This window comes from Synchiropus splendidus, chromosome 4 (assembly GCF_027744825.2).
Source record: "Synchiropus splendidus isolate RoL2022-P1 chromosome 4, RoL_Sspl_1.0, whole genome shotgun sequence".
Taxonomy (NCBI): Eukaryota; Metazoa; Chordata; class Actinopteri; order Syngnathiformes; family Callionymidae; genus Synchiropus; species Synchiropus splendidus.
The window spans coordinates 5,756,277-5,772,349 of record NC_071337.1 but is presented as its reverse complement, the minus strand read 5'-3'; the positions used below and the strand labels follow the sequence as shown (position 1 = coordinate 5,772,349).

Here is a 16,073-nt window from a genome sequence, read left to right as displayed (position 1 = left end):
GAGGACACACACTTCAATCACGCCTCAGTTTTACCCTCTGACCTTTGACCTTTCAGATTTTCCCACTGTGCTGCCCTTGTGAGTTTTATAAACAAAGTAATTTAATACATTCAATTTTGATTCAATATTAAGGAAAAGGGACGCTGAGTTTTTTGTTTTCTAAAAACATCTTCAGTTAGGTGTCAGTCATCCATCTTTTTTATGTTGGAGATGACAATATGATCGGATAGTTTGAGGTACCTTTGCTAGAAAACATTCAGTGTTTTTCGGTGACGCGGCTGTGTCCAAACTTTCAGTGGCTGAACACTTTTGCTGTAGCACGTCTAGCTGCTTTGACCACGCAAGCTTCCAGTAGCTGTGTTGTGAGTGATAAGACCTGGTTGGTGGTTATCAGCTTCATCCCGGCGGGGTGTGGCCTCAACTCTGCCTGCATCCAGTCATGTGGATACTTCCAGGCCCCCCTCAAAACGCCTGTATGTTGTGCAAAAAGTTGCTTCTATCTTCCACCAAAGTCAACCAGAATAGTGTTATTCTTTTGGAGTGGAGGCCATTAGCATGGACTGTTTTGTATGACTAAATGTGTTTTACATTCAGCTTTTATTTTGAAAGACGAGCATGAAGTCAATGTACAGAACAAAACAGTCCCTTTCCCCCCCAAACTCTCACCAAGTCTTTTCCCCATACTCCACTGTTTCATTCAGAAAAGTTCTCTGCCCATCCTCTTCTGTTAGTATTTCAGAGCCACAGCGTCCCTCTGCGTTCTTGAAGATTCAGGTCCCTGTGGAAAGGTAAAGGTCGAATGACAACACTCTAAATGTCACCGCTCCTCACTCTGCTCTGCCGTCACCTCAGTTCAATCGGGCCGGCTTCTGTTGGCTCTGCTTCCAAGTTTATCCACGGGATGAGCGCGGAGGATTTCGGCAAAGTAATTTAAAATAACTGGAATAATCCCCCGATTTGTCCCACTGAATGCGTCCTCTGTTGGATTCACAATGAGCCATTTTGGGGCCTGTTGTTGCTTTGTTCGCGTCTGTGGGTGATTGTGTTGTTTGTCGACATATCTGTCATTGTTTACTTTCTCCGAGCCTCAGCTGAACTCATTATCGTAGTTTTTGCTGTAAATTGAATCTAAAGGAAGTTTGACTGCTTTTTCAGCCTTCTTTTATTCTGGACCTCGGCTTTGATTATGGACACAGTTTATACTTCTCATGATCAGTTGCTGTTCCTTCATCCAATAGTGATGAAAGTTCGTGTGAATTGCCAGAAAAAGTGTCCGAACTTGTCCACTCAGATTACTCTGATGTTGGGGCACAACTCTAGCTGCTGCTTCATGTTTAAACTTTACTACCTACAACCAATGCTAATATCTGACTTAAGTTTTTACCTGCTTGGTGCATTGCAACACAACCAGAACTTTCTTGCTGTCTCATAGTAGATCAACTGGAGACAAGTTTGGCACATTCCACTTCCAATCTGAGGGAGTTTACTGTCATTATGACCCGATTATTAACCGGCCCCAGGAGCTCATGAAGCCAAGTCTGCGCTAAATGTTTCTCTTTGTTTCTCGCTACAGTTCAAAGCCAGTTAAATATCAAAGGACAAGCACCTCTCAAACCTAGTGCCTCCAGGCAGGGAGAGGGAGACACACCCTCCAATATAAAAGTATGATGCTCCAATCCATTTTTCCCTGATGAAACATGTGAGTTGTTTACTCACTGTGAGAGTTGTGTGAGAGTCTCTTTTACGTTTTTACACCCTCCTCTTTTGGCCAACCAGCTTACAGCGATGTCACAGCCCCCTTCGGCCTGCATTCTAGAACCAGACTGGAGGAAGTTCTGGAAGTTGGAGCTATGGCCCATAGATGTTGTGTCTCCATTGACTAGAGGGCTCGCTCCATTCTTTCTGCTATGGAACTAACTGGTGCTGAGACCGAGTGAACCCTCTTGTCATGAGGATATAACAGACAAGGAAAACAAACTCTCATGTGCACGGCAATATATGGAGGCTGACAAAAGTATCACGCTCATTTTCTGTTCAGTCAGTTTTTTTGTAGATTAATTGTTGACCCTAGTAGGTTGTGATGCCAACGTGGCGGGGAATTGATTTTGGTTTAACATATAATTTAAAGCATGTGTGTTTGTAAAATGACTCCTGTGTAATTCTGGTTGTAAAAGCTTCAACTGTTGCTGTGCTGTATGGGACTTGTTGAATGAGAGGGTGCATAACAAATGCGTCTTATCTGGCTGATGTTTGGCTGTTGCTACATTCTGAGTCTTGACACACATTGGCTGAGGCCTCGCAGCTCAGTCTAGACCCAGGATCACCCCAAAAGAGATAGGATTGGTTTTGACCCCTGCATGGACATGAGCGTGACAGAGCTTCTCTCACTCTGTGTTACTAATTCAAGTCCAGTTTGGCATCAAGGTGAACTGAATTAGGTCAAATCAGAAAGGACGTCTGTTTTGAAAGTTCAAACTCAGATTGATTTCTCTGCTCTGGCGGCTCCCTTAAGGTCTGACACTGGATTAAAAACATGTCTTCAAAAACAACTTATTCAGGTCATGCATGACTGAGATGAGGGGAATTTTAAGAAGCAGCTGATTATTACTCGTTGAGACCCATGAGATTGATGGATATCTTCTCAACCTTTGGGTTTGTGTTTCCATCGGTCATGTTTCTGAATAGAAGCTCATTCAGCTGGAGTGATATTTAGACAGAGATAGAGATTTGAAAATGCTACTGCTTTCCTTCCTGGCTTCCTGTTGTGCAGCAAATATTCAGATATATGATGAAACTCATCAGAGACATGTTGGAAATGTCTCTCCCAAAGGTTGAAACTGAGTCCCGTTTTGTTCGTCTGACAAACTGAAGCTTGAATCCAAACCGTTCCAGACCCTCAGGTGTTACTCCAAGATCAGATCTGAAGGAGTATTTTTAGAGCTTTTGAAGAGCGTCCCGCTCTGCTGCTGCACATGAGCTTCACGTTGCTGAGCAGAATGTGGGGGCGGTGCTCTGGTTCCGCCTATTGTTTGTGGTTCTTCTTTGGCTGTAGGTAAATGAGGACAGTCTGAACGTGAGTTCTTCTCCACTACCAGATCAAATGTGACACTCTGATGGCAAGTGAGTTCAGCACCAGGTCTTGTGTAATCCGGGCCACCCTGGGTGTCACACCCTGAACCTAGCTCATCAGGTGCGTTGAACCAAACCTTCACTCTCTGCCGCTGTTATTGCATTTCTGAACCTAGACAGGTCCCTGCGTGAGCTCATTACCAGAGGATTAGACCTGCGACGGAACAGTGCCACTACACCTGACCATCTCCTGCTCCGGCTTCAGTTGGGAACAATTATGGCGGCCATTGATCAACACGGTGGCTGCTGTCGGAACCATTTTCATCGCTGCTTCTGTCAGCACCTGACAAATCACTTCCTGCTATGGCTTTTGTTGGAAGGATTCCAAAAGTAGTGAAAGCTAGAACCATCATGTCGCCCTTGAATGCATCACAGAAACTCCTCCAACTTTTACCTTTCTTTTTAGCTTTAACTTAAAGCGCTCCTAAACCATGTTAAAATAATCAAATGTGACACCCCCTCCCCTTTAAATGTAGCTCCAGACACACTCTTAAATATAAACCTGGTCTCAGTTGGAGGAGCTCAAATCAAGCGTGCAGCCCTGTTAGTTCCTCCCTCAGTGTGTCAGTGGCGGTAAATGTGATGCAGCGTCTCGTACATGATCAAGTGCTAAACAAATTCGTCTCGCAGAGACACAGAAGCTCCACGTGCTGTGAAAGTAAATCTCCTCCTGAGTGAAAGTGACTGGGAGGTTTTATGGTCTGTTCGCTGCTCAGACACTTTAACAAGCTGATGGCAGGACAGTTTTACTGGGCAGACCATCGAGGGATAAACCAGCCGACTGCTGCCTGCGCTGCTTTATCAGATGGGCCACAGCTAAGTGACTGCCTGGCTGTGGCTCTGTGTTTGACTAGTTATGTCTGCCGAAATGTTCTCGCATGCTACTTGAATTACGTCAGTGATATATCTGACAAATCGTAGTTTGTATGTTTTCTACTCTGCTCTGCTTTTGACTTGTGCTGAAACTGTGGCTATTCCAGGACGGCTACTACTAATGTTGCTTACTGTGGTTAAGTGCGCTAGAAAACAAAACCGCTGCAGCTGCGGATGTGACTTCTATTTAGAACTGTTACTTTCATAACCACTCACCATACTAACCGCCACCACCACTCCTCCCGCTTGCAGTGATACTACTGTACTGCTACAGTACTGCGACTTCAACTTGATTCTGCTTGTCCAATAACAACTATTACCCTGACTGCTTCTACTATTATAACTACTTCCAATAACTTCGTTAGCCACTAAAGTACTACCTTGCCCGATCACAATTACAGCTAATACTACGATTGGAAATCTTGATGTTCAATACATACTTTTACAACGACAGCAGTGCAACTACTACTATAACTTCATCTTTTACTCATTACAACTGCTAAGAATACTTTTACTTACTTAGCTGTATGTTCACTACTTACTTATTTTTCTGCCATCACCACTACGACTATTTCTGCTTCTGTAAATAATTTAACATACCATTATGAGTACCTTTACAATTCTACTGCTGCCATTATTATTGTTATTACCATTATGCTACGTATACTGGGAACTGCTCCTGGGATTACTCCTTACGACTCACTTTTCTGTTATTTTTACACATACTACAACAACTCAACTTTGTTCTACCACTGTGTTTCTGCCGCTGCTTTTGTACCACAATTGCATACTTCTATTGGACCTTCCTATCCCTCTAACTTCTGCAATGAATAACTGTCAAATAACTAATTCCACTACTACACCATACTGCGACACCTCACTGGTAAAACTAATGGTTTGTCTAAACGTATTCATTATACTCATAGTACTTTCATCTGAAGCTATTTCTGGCTGACCCTGGTGATTGATACGCTGGCAGCGGGGCCTCCTGCTGGTCGCTCTGACAGCCTGATAATTACAGCTTTGTTAGGACGTGAGGTCAAGTGGCCCAATAAAAGACCCGTGGACCGGCTTGATCTGGGTCTGGGTTCTAATTGAGTGGCCATCTCCATGGTAACCGGACCAGCTGGTGATAAAGTTGACTGCCAGGTTATTGTTGTTATTCTGAGGTTTCCTTCTGCTTGTGTTCACACTTCACATTCTTTCCTTCTTTCACTCCCGTCTTTTTGTCTTCTCACTGACCTCAAGACCGTTTGTCCTGCCTGAACCATTTGTGGTGTCTCCCTGAACATACTGTCTGACTTGAGTTTCTTTTCTTTCACCTGCTTACACTGCTTCCCTTCATCTCTTTTTCTCATCCTTCCTTCTTCAAACACCGTTGTTGTAAAACCCCTCACCCTGCCATCACCCACCCATCCTTCCTCCGACTCTCACATTAATCTCAATTGAAGAACCACTTTTCTCCCCGACACTTCTTCTTTCACCCATCACCATGTGATTAAGTGGCGCTTGGAACCAGAAGTTTTGGCCGGTCTCCTCTTTTTTCCTCACAAGGTCGTAAATCTATCACCTACTCCCGCTTCTTTCCCACCGTCCGTTCATCTTCTCCTCTGTGGTTCGTCTTCTTTGATTCAACATTGTGCCTTTGCCATTTGTCCGTCTCTTCTTGTGTGGTGTGGACGTGTGAACTGTTTCCAAATGAAGATTTGTAGAAAGTTAGTTGCCACTTCTTGTATGATCTGTAACATCAGCGTCTGAAGTTAGCCTGTGTCAGGAAACAAGATGGCGGAGGCTTAAACTTTTGCAGCCTTTTGCAGCTTGTTAGATATGTGACACCACAGTAAGGTAGTTGTGTCGCTCAGTGGCCCGATGTCAGAGTTAAAATGGTGCAATGTCTTCTGAATTCCGCAGACTTTACTAGGACGTCAGGAATGTAACAGTACAATGTAATCGGATATTTTATACACTCAGTAGTTTCAGCTTAGTGACAGTAGTGACAGTTTCCGATTGCCTCCCTGTTTGGATGCCCTTGACCCAAATTTGAGACTGATGTCTCACCTCCTGCTCTTCTGTTCCCACTGAATGCGAGGGGGTCCACGGTATTGCACCGAAAACTGATGACGGGACAAGATGAATTGGTTTTTTTTTAGAGCTCTTGGTTCTTATGGTGCACATGTACTTTGTATGATGTACCTGATACTCCGCTGACTTCACCTCAGAATGATCACACGACTTGGTGTGGCCGACTAGCAGTGACTCCATAAACAGGAAGTGGGTGAAGAGCTCTGTTCTCTCTTGAGACTTGTCAAAGAGCCTAAAAGACGTGTTTCTTTTTCACCTCCTCTGACCTCTTTTTTATGTTTGTTCCGTCCACAAGTCCAGTCTTGCTAATCCGAGCTTGTTGGTTGATGGTGGGGCCACAGAAGAACCCGGCTCTTGTTCCAAGCTCTTCTTCCCTCCTCTAATCTCTTAATGGCTCGGCGGGGTATCACTGACCGTCTCTGTGTTTGCTGGACCGAGTGCAGCGATCCGCTTAGTTCTCCAGTCAAAACACCAGCGACCTCACTGTCAGCTGGAGCTTTAACATGCCCTTCGTCTCGTCAGGTCTTAGAGCGCCCACTAGTGGCTGTGTTTTTGCTGTCTAAACTCGACTCGTGAGCTTAAATTAATCCAAACTTATTCTTAGTTCGACTTCACTGGGAGTTTAGCCGTCGTGGTTGAGCTAATATTCTTTAGCGCTTTGCCTGTAAAACACTTGATAAACAGCATTCATAAAAGTGTGACATAAATAAAGCTCTATTTATTATTATTCATGCTGCATTGTGGAACCTATCTGCATGCTTGAGGTCCATTCCCTGAAGAGAGATGTGGCTTTTTTATGAGTGCAGGATCATTGGAATGGATTCCCTGTGTGTGAGTCAGCTGTAGTGAAATATGTCCTCACACCACCCACAGTCACCCTCCACCAAAACACTGCCCAAATATGCTGTAGGTCCCCTGAGAACAGGGACTTGTGGCACTTGATGCATCAGGCTTACATGAGGATCAGAGAGTCCTCCAGTCTAATCCTAATTTAATATGGTTGAACCATCAAGTGAGCTGCTAATGATTGTGATGCTAAATCAAGCATGACGCTGTTTCTCTTTTGGATGCTGCACAGGGGCCAACAAAGGGGACCCTCATGTGTCTTCAGATAGATAGTTGTCTCTCCTGATATGTAGCATCGCAGCTGGACACTTATCTGTCTTGACTCACCGTCTGAGCGTCGAGGCTAGGCTAGCATCCGCGCGAGTCTGTTGACAGGCTAGCTGCAAAGTTAGCTCCTTTCTCCACAGAATAAAGGTTTTTATATTGATGTGTGACTTCCATGGAGAATTACAAGTTTAATCTGCACCTCTGTGGTCGACATTTTGTGTCCATATTGTGAGGTCTGTGGCTCATATCGAGTGCTGTTGATGCTCAGAACAGTGAGGCAGCCGCTGTCAGATAGTCCCGCGCTCATCTCACAACTTATTCTAGCTGAATGACTCTAACGCTCTGTTTACACTGTAGAAAGTCACTTTGCTTTAAGCCATCGCTGCCTCCTCCTCCACTTGGTCTCTAAAAGCATCGCAAGATGAAGGGAAAAAAAGATTTAATTAAAGTAAAAATGGTAGACTAGATGGACAAAAGGTGGAAACAGAAAGAAAAATAAATCTATATTAACGTCTTCTGCAGGCTGTGCACTTGTTAATGCAGTACTACTTCATTTTAAATCTTAAATCATGTCTCATCTTTGTGCTGACTCTGAGCTCATCTTTGGACATTCAGATCCGAAATGAGGAGTCAAAGCTGCAGAGAATCTTGCTTGTGAGTAATGGCAGTCTAATAGTGGCTGGTTGAGAAGGTAAATATTGCGGTCTTTATTTTTCTGACACTGCTCCCTTGACCAGGCCTGGCAGCCCTGGAATGACTCATACTCACGGCTGACTCATTTGGTTTTAAAAGTCTTGTTCTGAAACACTTGACTCCCCCTTGAATGTTTGTTTACCCACAATTCCTCGCTTCCCCAGACTAAATAAACCTGAAGAGAGCATGGAATTCCACTGCACTGCGTCTAGTTGGAAGTTAGAGGCAATAGTGTATCTGAGGTCAGGTCGCCCCCTGTGAGTGGAATACGGCACTGCAGGCACCGACTGGCTGCAGGTCGAGGTTTGTTTGCAGACTGTGCAGGCAGGTTCTCTGCTCCATCACTCAGCTGATTCAGGTGTGTGCTGAGCAGGGTTTGCTGATCTGTTGACGGAAGTGTTTCAGCAGAGATTTATCTTCCTGTCTGCTTCTTCCTGTTGTTGGTCAAATACATAGCACAACAGAAGTGTGATGAAAATCTCTCCGTCATTCTGAGTTGCAATTCGTGCTTCCTTTCTAAATTCCTCTTTTTTGCGTGTCTTCTTGTTGAATAAATGATTCAGTAAAAATACATACATAATCTGTAAAAAAGAAAAACAAACTAAATCAAGGGCATAATCTAGTAAATGTATAGAAATGTGCAAAGTTTGAGTCAATAAATGTTCTTGCATTAGTGGATATCTTTTGAGAGTACGGTTGATTTTCATTAATGCCAGTACAGTTGTCATTGAATTATGGCTGCAGTGACGAAGGAAAAGTCGCTGCCAGATTCAGGTCAGCGTGACAGTGTAGAGGTCATGGAGAGATCGGTGCTGACAGGAAAGAACTCCTCTGTGGATTTATTGCTCTGATGCTGACGGACATTTTACAATGGCTTCAGTTATTTATTCCTTCTTTGTGCTGGGGGTGATGAAGCTCTAGAGCGGCTGCGTTCATATTTGTCGCAGTTACTGTCAGATGTATTACTGAGGAAACTGGTTTCTTTTGGTAGCTGTGTGTATATGTGCGAGTGTGACCTTGCAAGCATCCAGGCTGTCGATAAAGATGCTGACTCGGGGAAATCAGTGCAACAGCGGGGGGTGCAGGGCACATAATGTGGTGCCGCATCAGCTTCGGGGGGAGCTACTGGTGAATTCCATGACTTTATTTCAACATTTCCACCAAAGGTAAATCATTATCTTTCTAGTTTCCTGGCATTGAAGTGAAGTAAGAATCGCTGAATCCATAGTTGGGGAGTGCCGTGAGGCTGTTTGTGGAGTCTGTGTGACGCTGATTTTCCAGTGGAACGATTTTTGGTGCAGTTCCGGCTGCAGCCACACGACTGTGGTCTGATGTGTAAACTTCTTTGAACTGACAGATGTGACTGAGGAGCTGGTTTGTATAAAGCTGCTGATCACTCGCTGACATCGGGGTCGCTGGTGTCAACAGGAGGTGGATCTGGTACGGTCATTGATTCCCTGGGCTCATGCCTAAATCCAACATCACTTGATAGGGAGGAAGAAAGGAACACGAAGGTATTTTATGGAGGGTGATGAAGGGATGAGGTGATGTTAAGAGATTAAGGAGGAACTGAGCTGCGAAAGTGAAAAGAGAATGTAATGAAGGGACGTGAGAATGAGGAAGCAAAACGAAAGGGGGTGGAGAAAGGGAAGAGATTGGGCAGTGAAGGACCAGGGTCACAAGGTTCAGTCAGTCAGCTGACTGAGGTCAGGGTCACACTAGGGCAGTTTCATCCATGGCATGTGGTCACACTGTGCCGGATAGAGCCTCACTCACAACGTCATCATTTAGTGACCTTTTGTTGTGCGTACATAACTGACAGAAGACTCTGCTGCAATGGCAGCTTTCACGTTTGGTTTAGTTTTGATAAGTTTTATGACGTAGAACAGGGCTGTCGACGCACATTATGGGAGTTGCGATGTGCTTGATAATTTATGTACACACACATGTGCAACAGCTTGCTATCACTTTGAGTCACGGCCAGTTCAGGATAAATGGTGTCAGAAGTGGGATGGAAACATGAAAATAGGGTTGGAAACCATGAGTTCAGGCCTTCAGGAGAGATAGTTGACGCTACATGCTGATCCATTGCTCTGCTGTAAGTCACATGGGGTCAATGAGGGGGGTGAAGTGATGACTGACTACTGCCACAAGGTAGCGTATGACCTCTACGCTTCCCTGGCCCACAGAAGACCTGAGTTTGAAGCATGGCTATCATGGAATCTCAACTTTCTGGGACATAAGCTGCCACTAGTGGGATGACTTTATGAATCGTTGGCTCACACTGGCCCAAGATCTTAGGCCTCAGGGAAGGTTCACTCCATGACAAGGAAGAAATAAGGATGGAGGAAAAAACAACACTCAGCGGGAAAAGAATGTGTAAAGGAAATGAGTGGAGAGCAGGATAGAGGATAGAACACAAAGCCGATGCACTGTCAGTGATGTATCAGCTGTTTAATAACTGAATGAGTCTATTCATTGTGAGTCCACCGTCACTCACTGGCTGAGCTCTACCGCCCCACAGTGGCAATTTTTCTCTCTGCACCAGAGACAGGCCTCAGGTGCTGAACGACACTCTCTTCAGAATTATTATAGACTATATATACTTCAGTTAAACTCATGTTTCATACTCTACTTTTGCTCAAGAGCCTCATCCCTCCCGCATGTTGTAATAATGCAATATTTTCAACACGCTACTGAATATTGTTTAATGCCGCTATATACTGCTATATGCTATTGCTAAACTTATTTTTGGTTTTAAAAGATAAGATAGACTTTATTGATCTTACCAAGGAGAAATTTACCGTTACAGGATCTCTTAAAAAACAGAAATAAGTAAATGGTTAGTGCAAACAGGTCATCATCATTACGTATTTACAAATATACAATATTGTGGGGTGGGGTGGTATGTTACATGTCATGTTATGTGTTAACATGAAAAGTTTCGCTTTCATAAATCTTGAGTATGGACTTTTGAATCTATTGAGGTGCTATATTATCAAGTAATTTGCAAAAACTGCGATGCTCATGTTCACCTAAGGGGGCGTCTGCATTGTTTTTCAAATGTCGCTAGGTGTTATATTAAGCTTTCCTGACTTAGAATGACACATTAGATTTTCCCTTGGCTCACATGTAGCATCCACACTGAATCGTGCTGACTCACTGTAGCGCACACACACGCAGTTCAAAGATAGCTATGATAAATATTGGAAAGAGCTGAAGTGCTCTCTCGTAGCAACAGCAGTGGACACAAACACTCGCACCTCTGCCAAAGTCTGCCATATTCTAAACTCTTTCACGTTCTTGTGTGTTCAAAATAGATTCACTCAGATTTGTACATATATATATATATTTGTTGATAATTACATTCAATGTTCACTTGATACTTTGGTTGATCAGGAAGTTTAGCTTTGCTGGTTTAAGTGAAAGACACAAAGTTATGTGGTTGTATTGCTTATCTGTGAACGTTGCAGCATCATATCTAATGAAGAGTTCATCAAACATTGCCATGGCAACCGTCAACAACATCACTTTCTGCCATCGAGCAGCACGATGAAGAGGAGGACGAGTGGTTTTCCTCCCTTCACCGTTTGGAAACCACAAGTTTGTTCAGCCCCAGTCGCCTGATCGCAGCCTCACTGCGACGTTTGACCGTGTGCTTCAGCAGAAAGGAATTCAGCGCGGGAGAGGGAGTGCGGTGTTCCAGTAGGACTCACTGGTTTTAGTTTCTCTGGTTTATTTGTGGAGAGATGCTGGACCGGTCAGCAGCGAGAGAGGCTGCGTCTCTTGAAAGGTTGTGAGATTTGAAGAGGAAATGAAAAGTGCCCTCTGGTTTTTGGGACGAGATGGATTTTCTGACGGATCCTGGAGTGGTGACATCGCTGCTGCTGGTGTCGGCTCACTTTCTGACAGCAGCTGGACTGTGGTTTTACTATCGCAGGTGCCGCCGTAGACCACGGCGGTTTCACTACGGTAACAATCTTGCTTGAACACTGATTTGATTCACCGATGCAGGTCTTATCGGGCTGTTTGCTTTTTGGTCATGTGATCATGTCAGCACCACATTACAACTATTTGCTTGACATTCTTCTTCTTGAAGCACTTGTTGCAGTGGACAGTAGCTACGAAGCGGGGTGCAAGTCACATGACTGAAGCAGTCCTGTTCTTAAGGTGTGCCTCTCTACTTGACTGCTGGAAGAGTGTATGAGAGGAGGCAAGAAGCTGTTTGTCTGATGAGTCACATTGGTAGTCTATTCTTACTTTTGACATGTGTCTGCATGAGCATGATGGGCGCTGTAATCTGGTGTATTCATCTCACGGCTAGCATTCAGTGCTTTGTTTTAATCACTTGGATAAGTAATGATGGTCATAATGTAATGAAGCATTCTTCTAAATGCTCCTACCTGAATGGCTTTTTCTCATGTGAAGTATGACGAGGCTTCTGGTACCTGCCATCCAGTCGCATGACCAAGAGCTTAGCTGAACCGGTCAGAGTCCATGGGTGGTTTTTGTTTAGCAACTATGTTTTAAACCAACTGTTATTTCTTAGCCAAAGCAAAGTGGCCTCCATCTCCAACTTCCATTCATGTCTTTATTTTGTCACTTGGGTTTGAGCCAGGCGCCAGTTTTTCAACATTTTCCATCATGTTGATGTTTGAGATTGAACTGCAGGTTTTGCTTCCTAATACCTGTAAATATTGTGCTTATTAAGGAACCGGTCGGAACTATTGGAAAGAGCACATCACTTTTCTGGGAATCTTCTCGCATCCTTCAGCTGGCTAATAGGCCGCACTGTCAGATTTGCCACCACAGAGCCGTAATTTAGAATGACTGGGAGCTGCGTGGGGGCTGTTGTCGTTCCAAACACTTCTGCTCCTGCATGGAGGGTCCAACATATCCAATTGAATGTTGACATAATGATTAACTAGTCTGCGTGTTGCAAGCATCTGCATGTGTCACGAATAAAGTTAAAATTTGGGTCACAGTTGGGTATATCCAGGTCAATAGCATGCAGAACTACAGTGGGAGACTGAGGAAGCTGGTGTCCAGGTCATGAGTAAAACGTTTTAGTAGCAGTAGGTCTGAACAGCAAGTACTCATGTTCATGCGATGAATCAAGTGTAGATTATTCAGGTTGTTTATGACATTTACTACTGATAAGTTACTAAGATGTTTGGACTTTTAACTCATGCCTTGCAGAGTTGTTATCCTGCTCTTCCCTCAGGGGGAGGAGCTGCCTGAGAGCTCACGGCTCTGTGGCTCGCAGGTACAAACCTCCGCAGAGAGAACTGATTCCTTAGTGATGCTTAAAATTCATCAAATTTACTAGAGAAAAAAAGAAAAAAAATTAAAGTTGATATAACGGTATGTCATGAATGAAATTCTGAATAAAATTATATAATAAAACATCATATAATAAAATAATACATTTCATTTTCACAATAAACTTGAAAGAAGATATAAGTAAAGTGTAAATGCAAATGTCGCCATAGATTTTTAAAATACATTTTTAAAACTGCTTCAATGGTTGCTTTCGTGTTTTTTCTCTTGTGGCGGTGGCATCACTTTTTTTTTTAAATCATTTTTTCTTTTCAAAACTTCTCCATACTTGGTAACTTTCACAAATTTGGAGCTGTGACGTAAATATAATGACACACTACTGCCACCATATGTGGCAAATGTATTAAGCCTGAGCGTGTCATGGCCCACAGGTGTAAAACAGAAAACTGTTAGTGGCCCTCCAGGAGGCGCTCGCAGCCCAACCATGGTGAGAATCACTGCTTTAAAGCACCTGGAGAAGGGAATCCACCTGCTGTTGCCAAACTCTGCTACACCTGACAGGAAGTTGTGTTTGAAATTTTACTCATAATTGTTTCTCAATCTGAATCACAGTTGTCATACTGAAACGGCGCAACGGTGTTGAGAACATGTTAGCAAAGGGGGCTAGGTGACTAAATCTGTACGGAGAGCCCTTTGAAGCATCAGGTTTGTGCACTTGTGTTGTACTGCTAATATGGGAAAATCACAGTACCTTAGAGAACTTACTACTAGGAAGACTGGATTCGTTGGGCGAAAGTGTGCCTCAGATAAGCTTCGATGTCGGAAGAAAGGGGCGGAGCAGACTAGTATTAGAGTCGTAAGCTCGTCTGGTATTTTTAGTTCCAGAGTTTCTTGGAGACTTAAGTAGTTCTCTGTGGACCTGAAGTGAAGAGGAGAAGGTAAAGAAGAAGTGAAGTGGTGGTGTCTGAGGGAGCGCTTCGTGATTCACTGCATTTCCTCTGTTTTAGCGCTCGATCTCTGCCAGCCTTTTGACGTTTCGAAAATATTCACGTTGCCATTTGCATTGTGTGGTCCCTTTAAAATGTGCTGTATGTTGCTTCTGTCAAAAAGCCGCGATGCTAGCACTGCTACTCCCTCATCACTCATCTAGTGCGTAAATTTTACCCACATTAGCATTTACTCCATAGCGATGCTTTTACATCAGCATTTATGGCTAAAGCATGCAGGTGCTAGTTGAGTGCTTTTCTTTAGCATTGCTACTACTGTGTTGCAAAATACGTAAATAGTGCCAAAGATATTACTGCTGTGTAATATCTGTTGAATTCTATATTGCATTTAGCATTTGATATTGCATGTTTATACTTCAGATTCAAATAAAGACATTAGCGATTTCCTTGGTCTGGTACTCCAAGTTTACTCGCATCTTGTCTTGCTGCCAAAATGAGCACTTTGATGTGGTCTGCTGAAGCCTGATTTCCTCCTGAAATTAGATTAGCGTCTGCCGTTTCCTGACACTTTGAATTCAAAGATGCTGAGCTGAGATGAGACCAGCCAGGGCCGTTTTTTATGGCGAGAAAAAGCTTCAGGGTTTCACTTAATGGCGACTTCTGTTTTCTAGGGTTTGTAATGTTTGTCGGAAAATATAGGGTGGATATTTCTGGCTGTTTATTGAATTTATTATACAATTTATGCTTCTAGTTGGACTCAAATGGCTGTTAATGAATAATGTCACTACAATGTTTTTGCCCATCTGCTCTCATATGAAAAAATATATGGCGCTAACCTGTTAGCAATGCTAACATTCCACATTCAACTTGAAACTGCTTTTACTTTTCAGAGTTATTGGTTTGACGTGACTGAACATTTGCATTTACAGCTAGCCTTTTTTTAAAAACTGATCTAAATGTGAAGTGATTCAGATTAAGGTGAAGTGAAGTTGCTCAAATGAGTCGTGGAAAGTTTGAAATAAAAGATGGAGGATTAAAGTAGTGTCAGGGAATTTTACTGACTCAGAAGTTTGCTAAATTAGGAACCTGTTTTTCCTAAGGCTTTTAAATAATCGGCACAGAAAGACTGTGTACAGAAAGAACTGTCACTGCACAGAAGAACGGGAGAGAGAGAGAGAGAGAGAGAGAGAGAGAGAGAGGAAGTATCAGCGAGGTGAGTGAGTCAACAGAGGGAGGAGGTTGGTCTTTTTTTGGCCTGAGGAGGAGGAGCTGCGTCTGACTTTGACACACACGTGTGAGAGCAGCAGCAGGGGACGGACGGTCGAGCGGGGGCGAGCGAGAAGGTTGTCAGAGAGGAGAGGGGGGACCATGTGGAGGGTCCGGGTGGACGACAGGAACACCTGTGGAGCTGAGCACCTGCTGCTCCACCTGCTGTTCTCCTGATCGGACCCTAGGTGGCGGCTCGTTGGGGACCTGTCTTGTGAATGTGGGACGCTTGAGAGGATGTGGCCGGACTACAGGAATGAGTGTGAGCTCAACGCCTACCTGTACACGCTCATGTGCTGTGCAGGTCAGTGCCAACGCTACTCGCAGTGAGTGTGTGTGGTGTTTGGACAGCAGGGTGGAGTGTGTGTGTGAGCGTACGTCGGAACAAGAACACTCTCGGAGGAGTGACACTCGTATGTGTGTGTGCTTGTTGGAAAGAACCCTGCCCTAGTTGTCCCGCCAGGATTTAAAGACGACTGTCGTGGTGATGAAAACACAAGTGACCGACATTCCTGACACAGTAAAGTGTACAAGATTCTGTTCTGCAGAGGCTTGGCTGTTGGGCAGGTTTGTCATGTCGCAGTCCTGAAACTATTTAGCAAGTGAATGTCGAAATTTGTGATCTTTGCCTGGGGGCATGCGTTGCTTTAGGCTGTCTGTGCTCTTGTGTTAGATTGTGGGTCTGTGCTT

The 16,073-nt window shown here is 44.0% G+C and overlaps 1 protein-coding gene across 13 annotated transcripts in view; it reads left to right on the top strand.

Annotated features, from left to right (window-relative positions):
• macf1a (microtubule actin crosslinking factor 1a) overlaps positions 1–16,073 on the top strand; it is a 147,312-nt gene that overhangs the window by 43,740 nt on the left and 87,499 nt on the right. Inside the window, exon 1 of one of the 13 annotated variants that reach the window (XM_053863876.1) lies at positions 11,253–11,862. The exons of 10 other annotated variants lie outside the window; for them this stretch is intronic. In XM_053863876.1, the coding sequence (XP_053719851.1) occupies positions 11,736–11,862 (127 nt within the window). In that variant the 5' untranslated portion in view covers positions 11,253–11,735. Of the gene's footprint in view, positions 1–11,252; positions 11,863–15,444; positions 15,688–15,717; positions 15,951–16,073 lie in introns of those variants that run through there. 2 more of the 13 variants (XM_053863879.1, XM_053863881.1) reach the window with 2 other exon arrangements.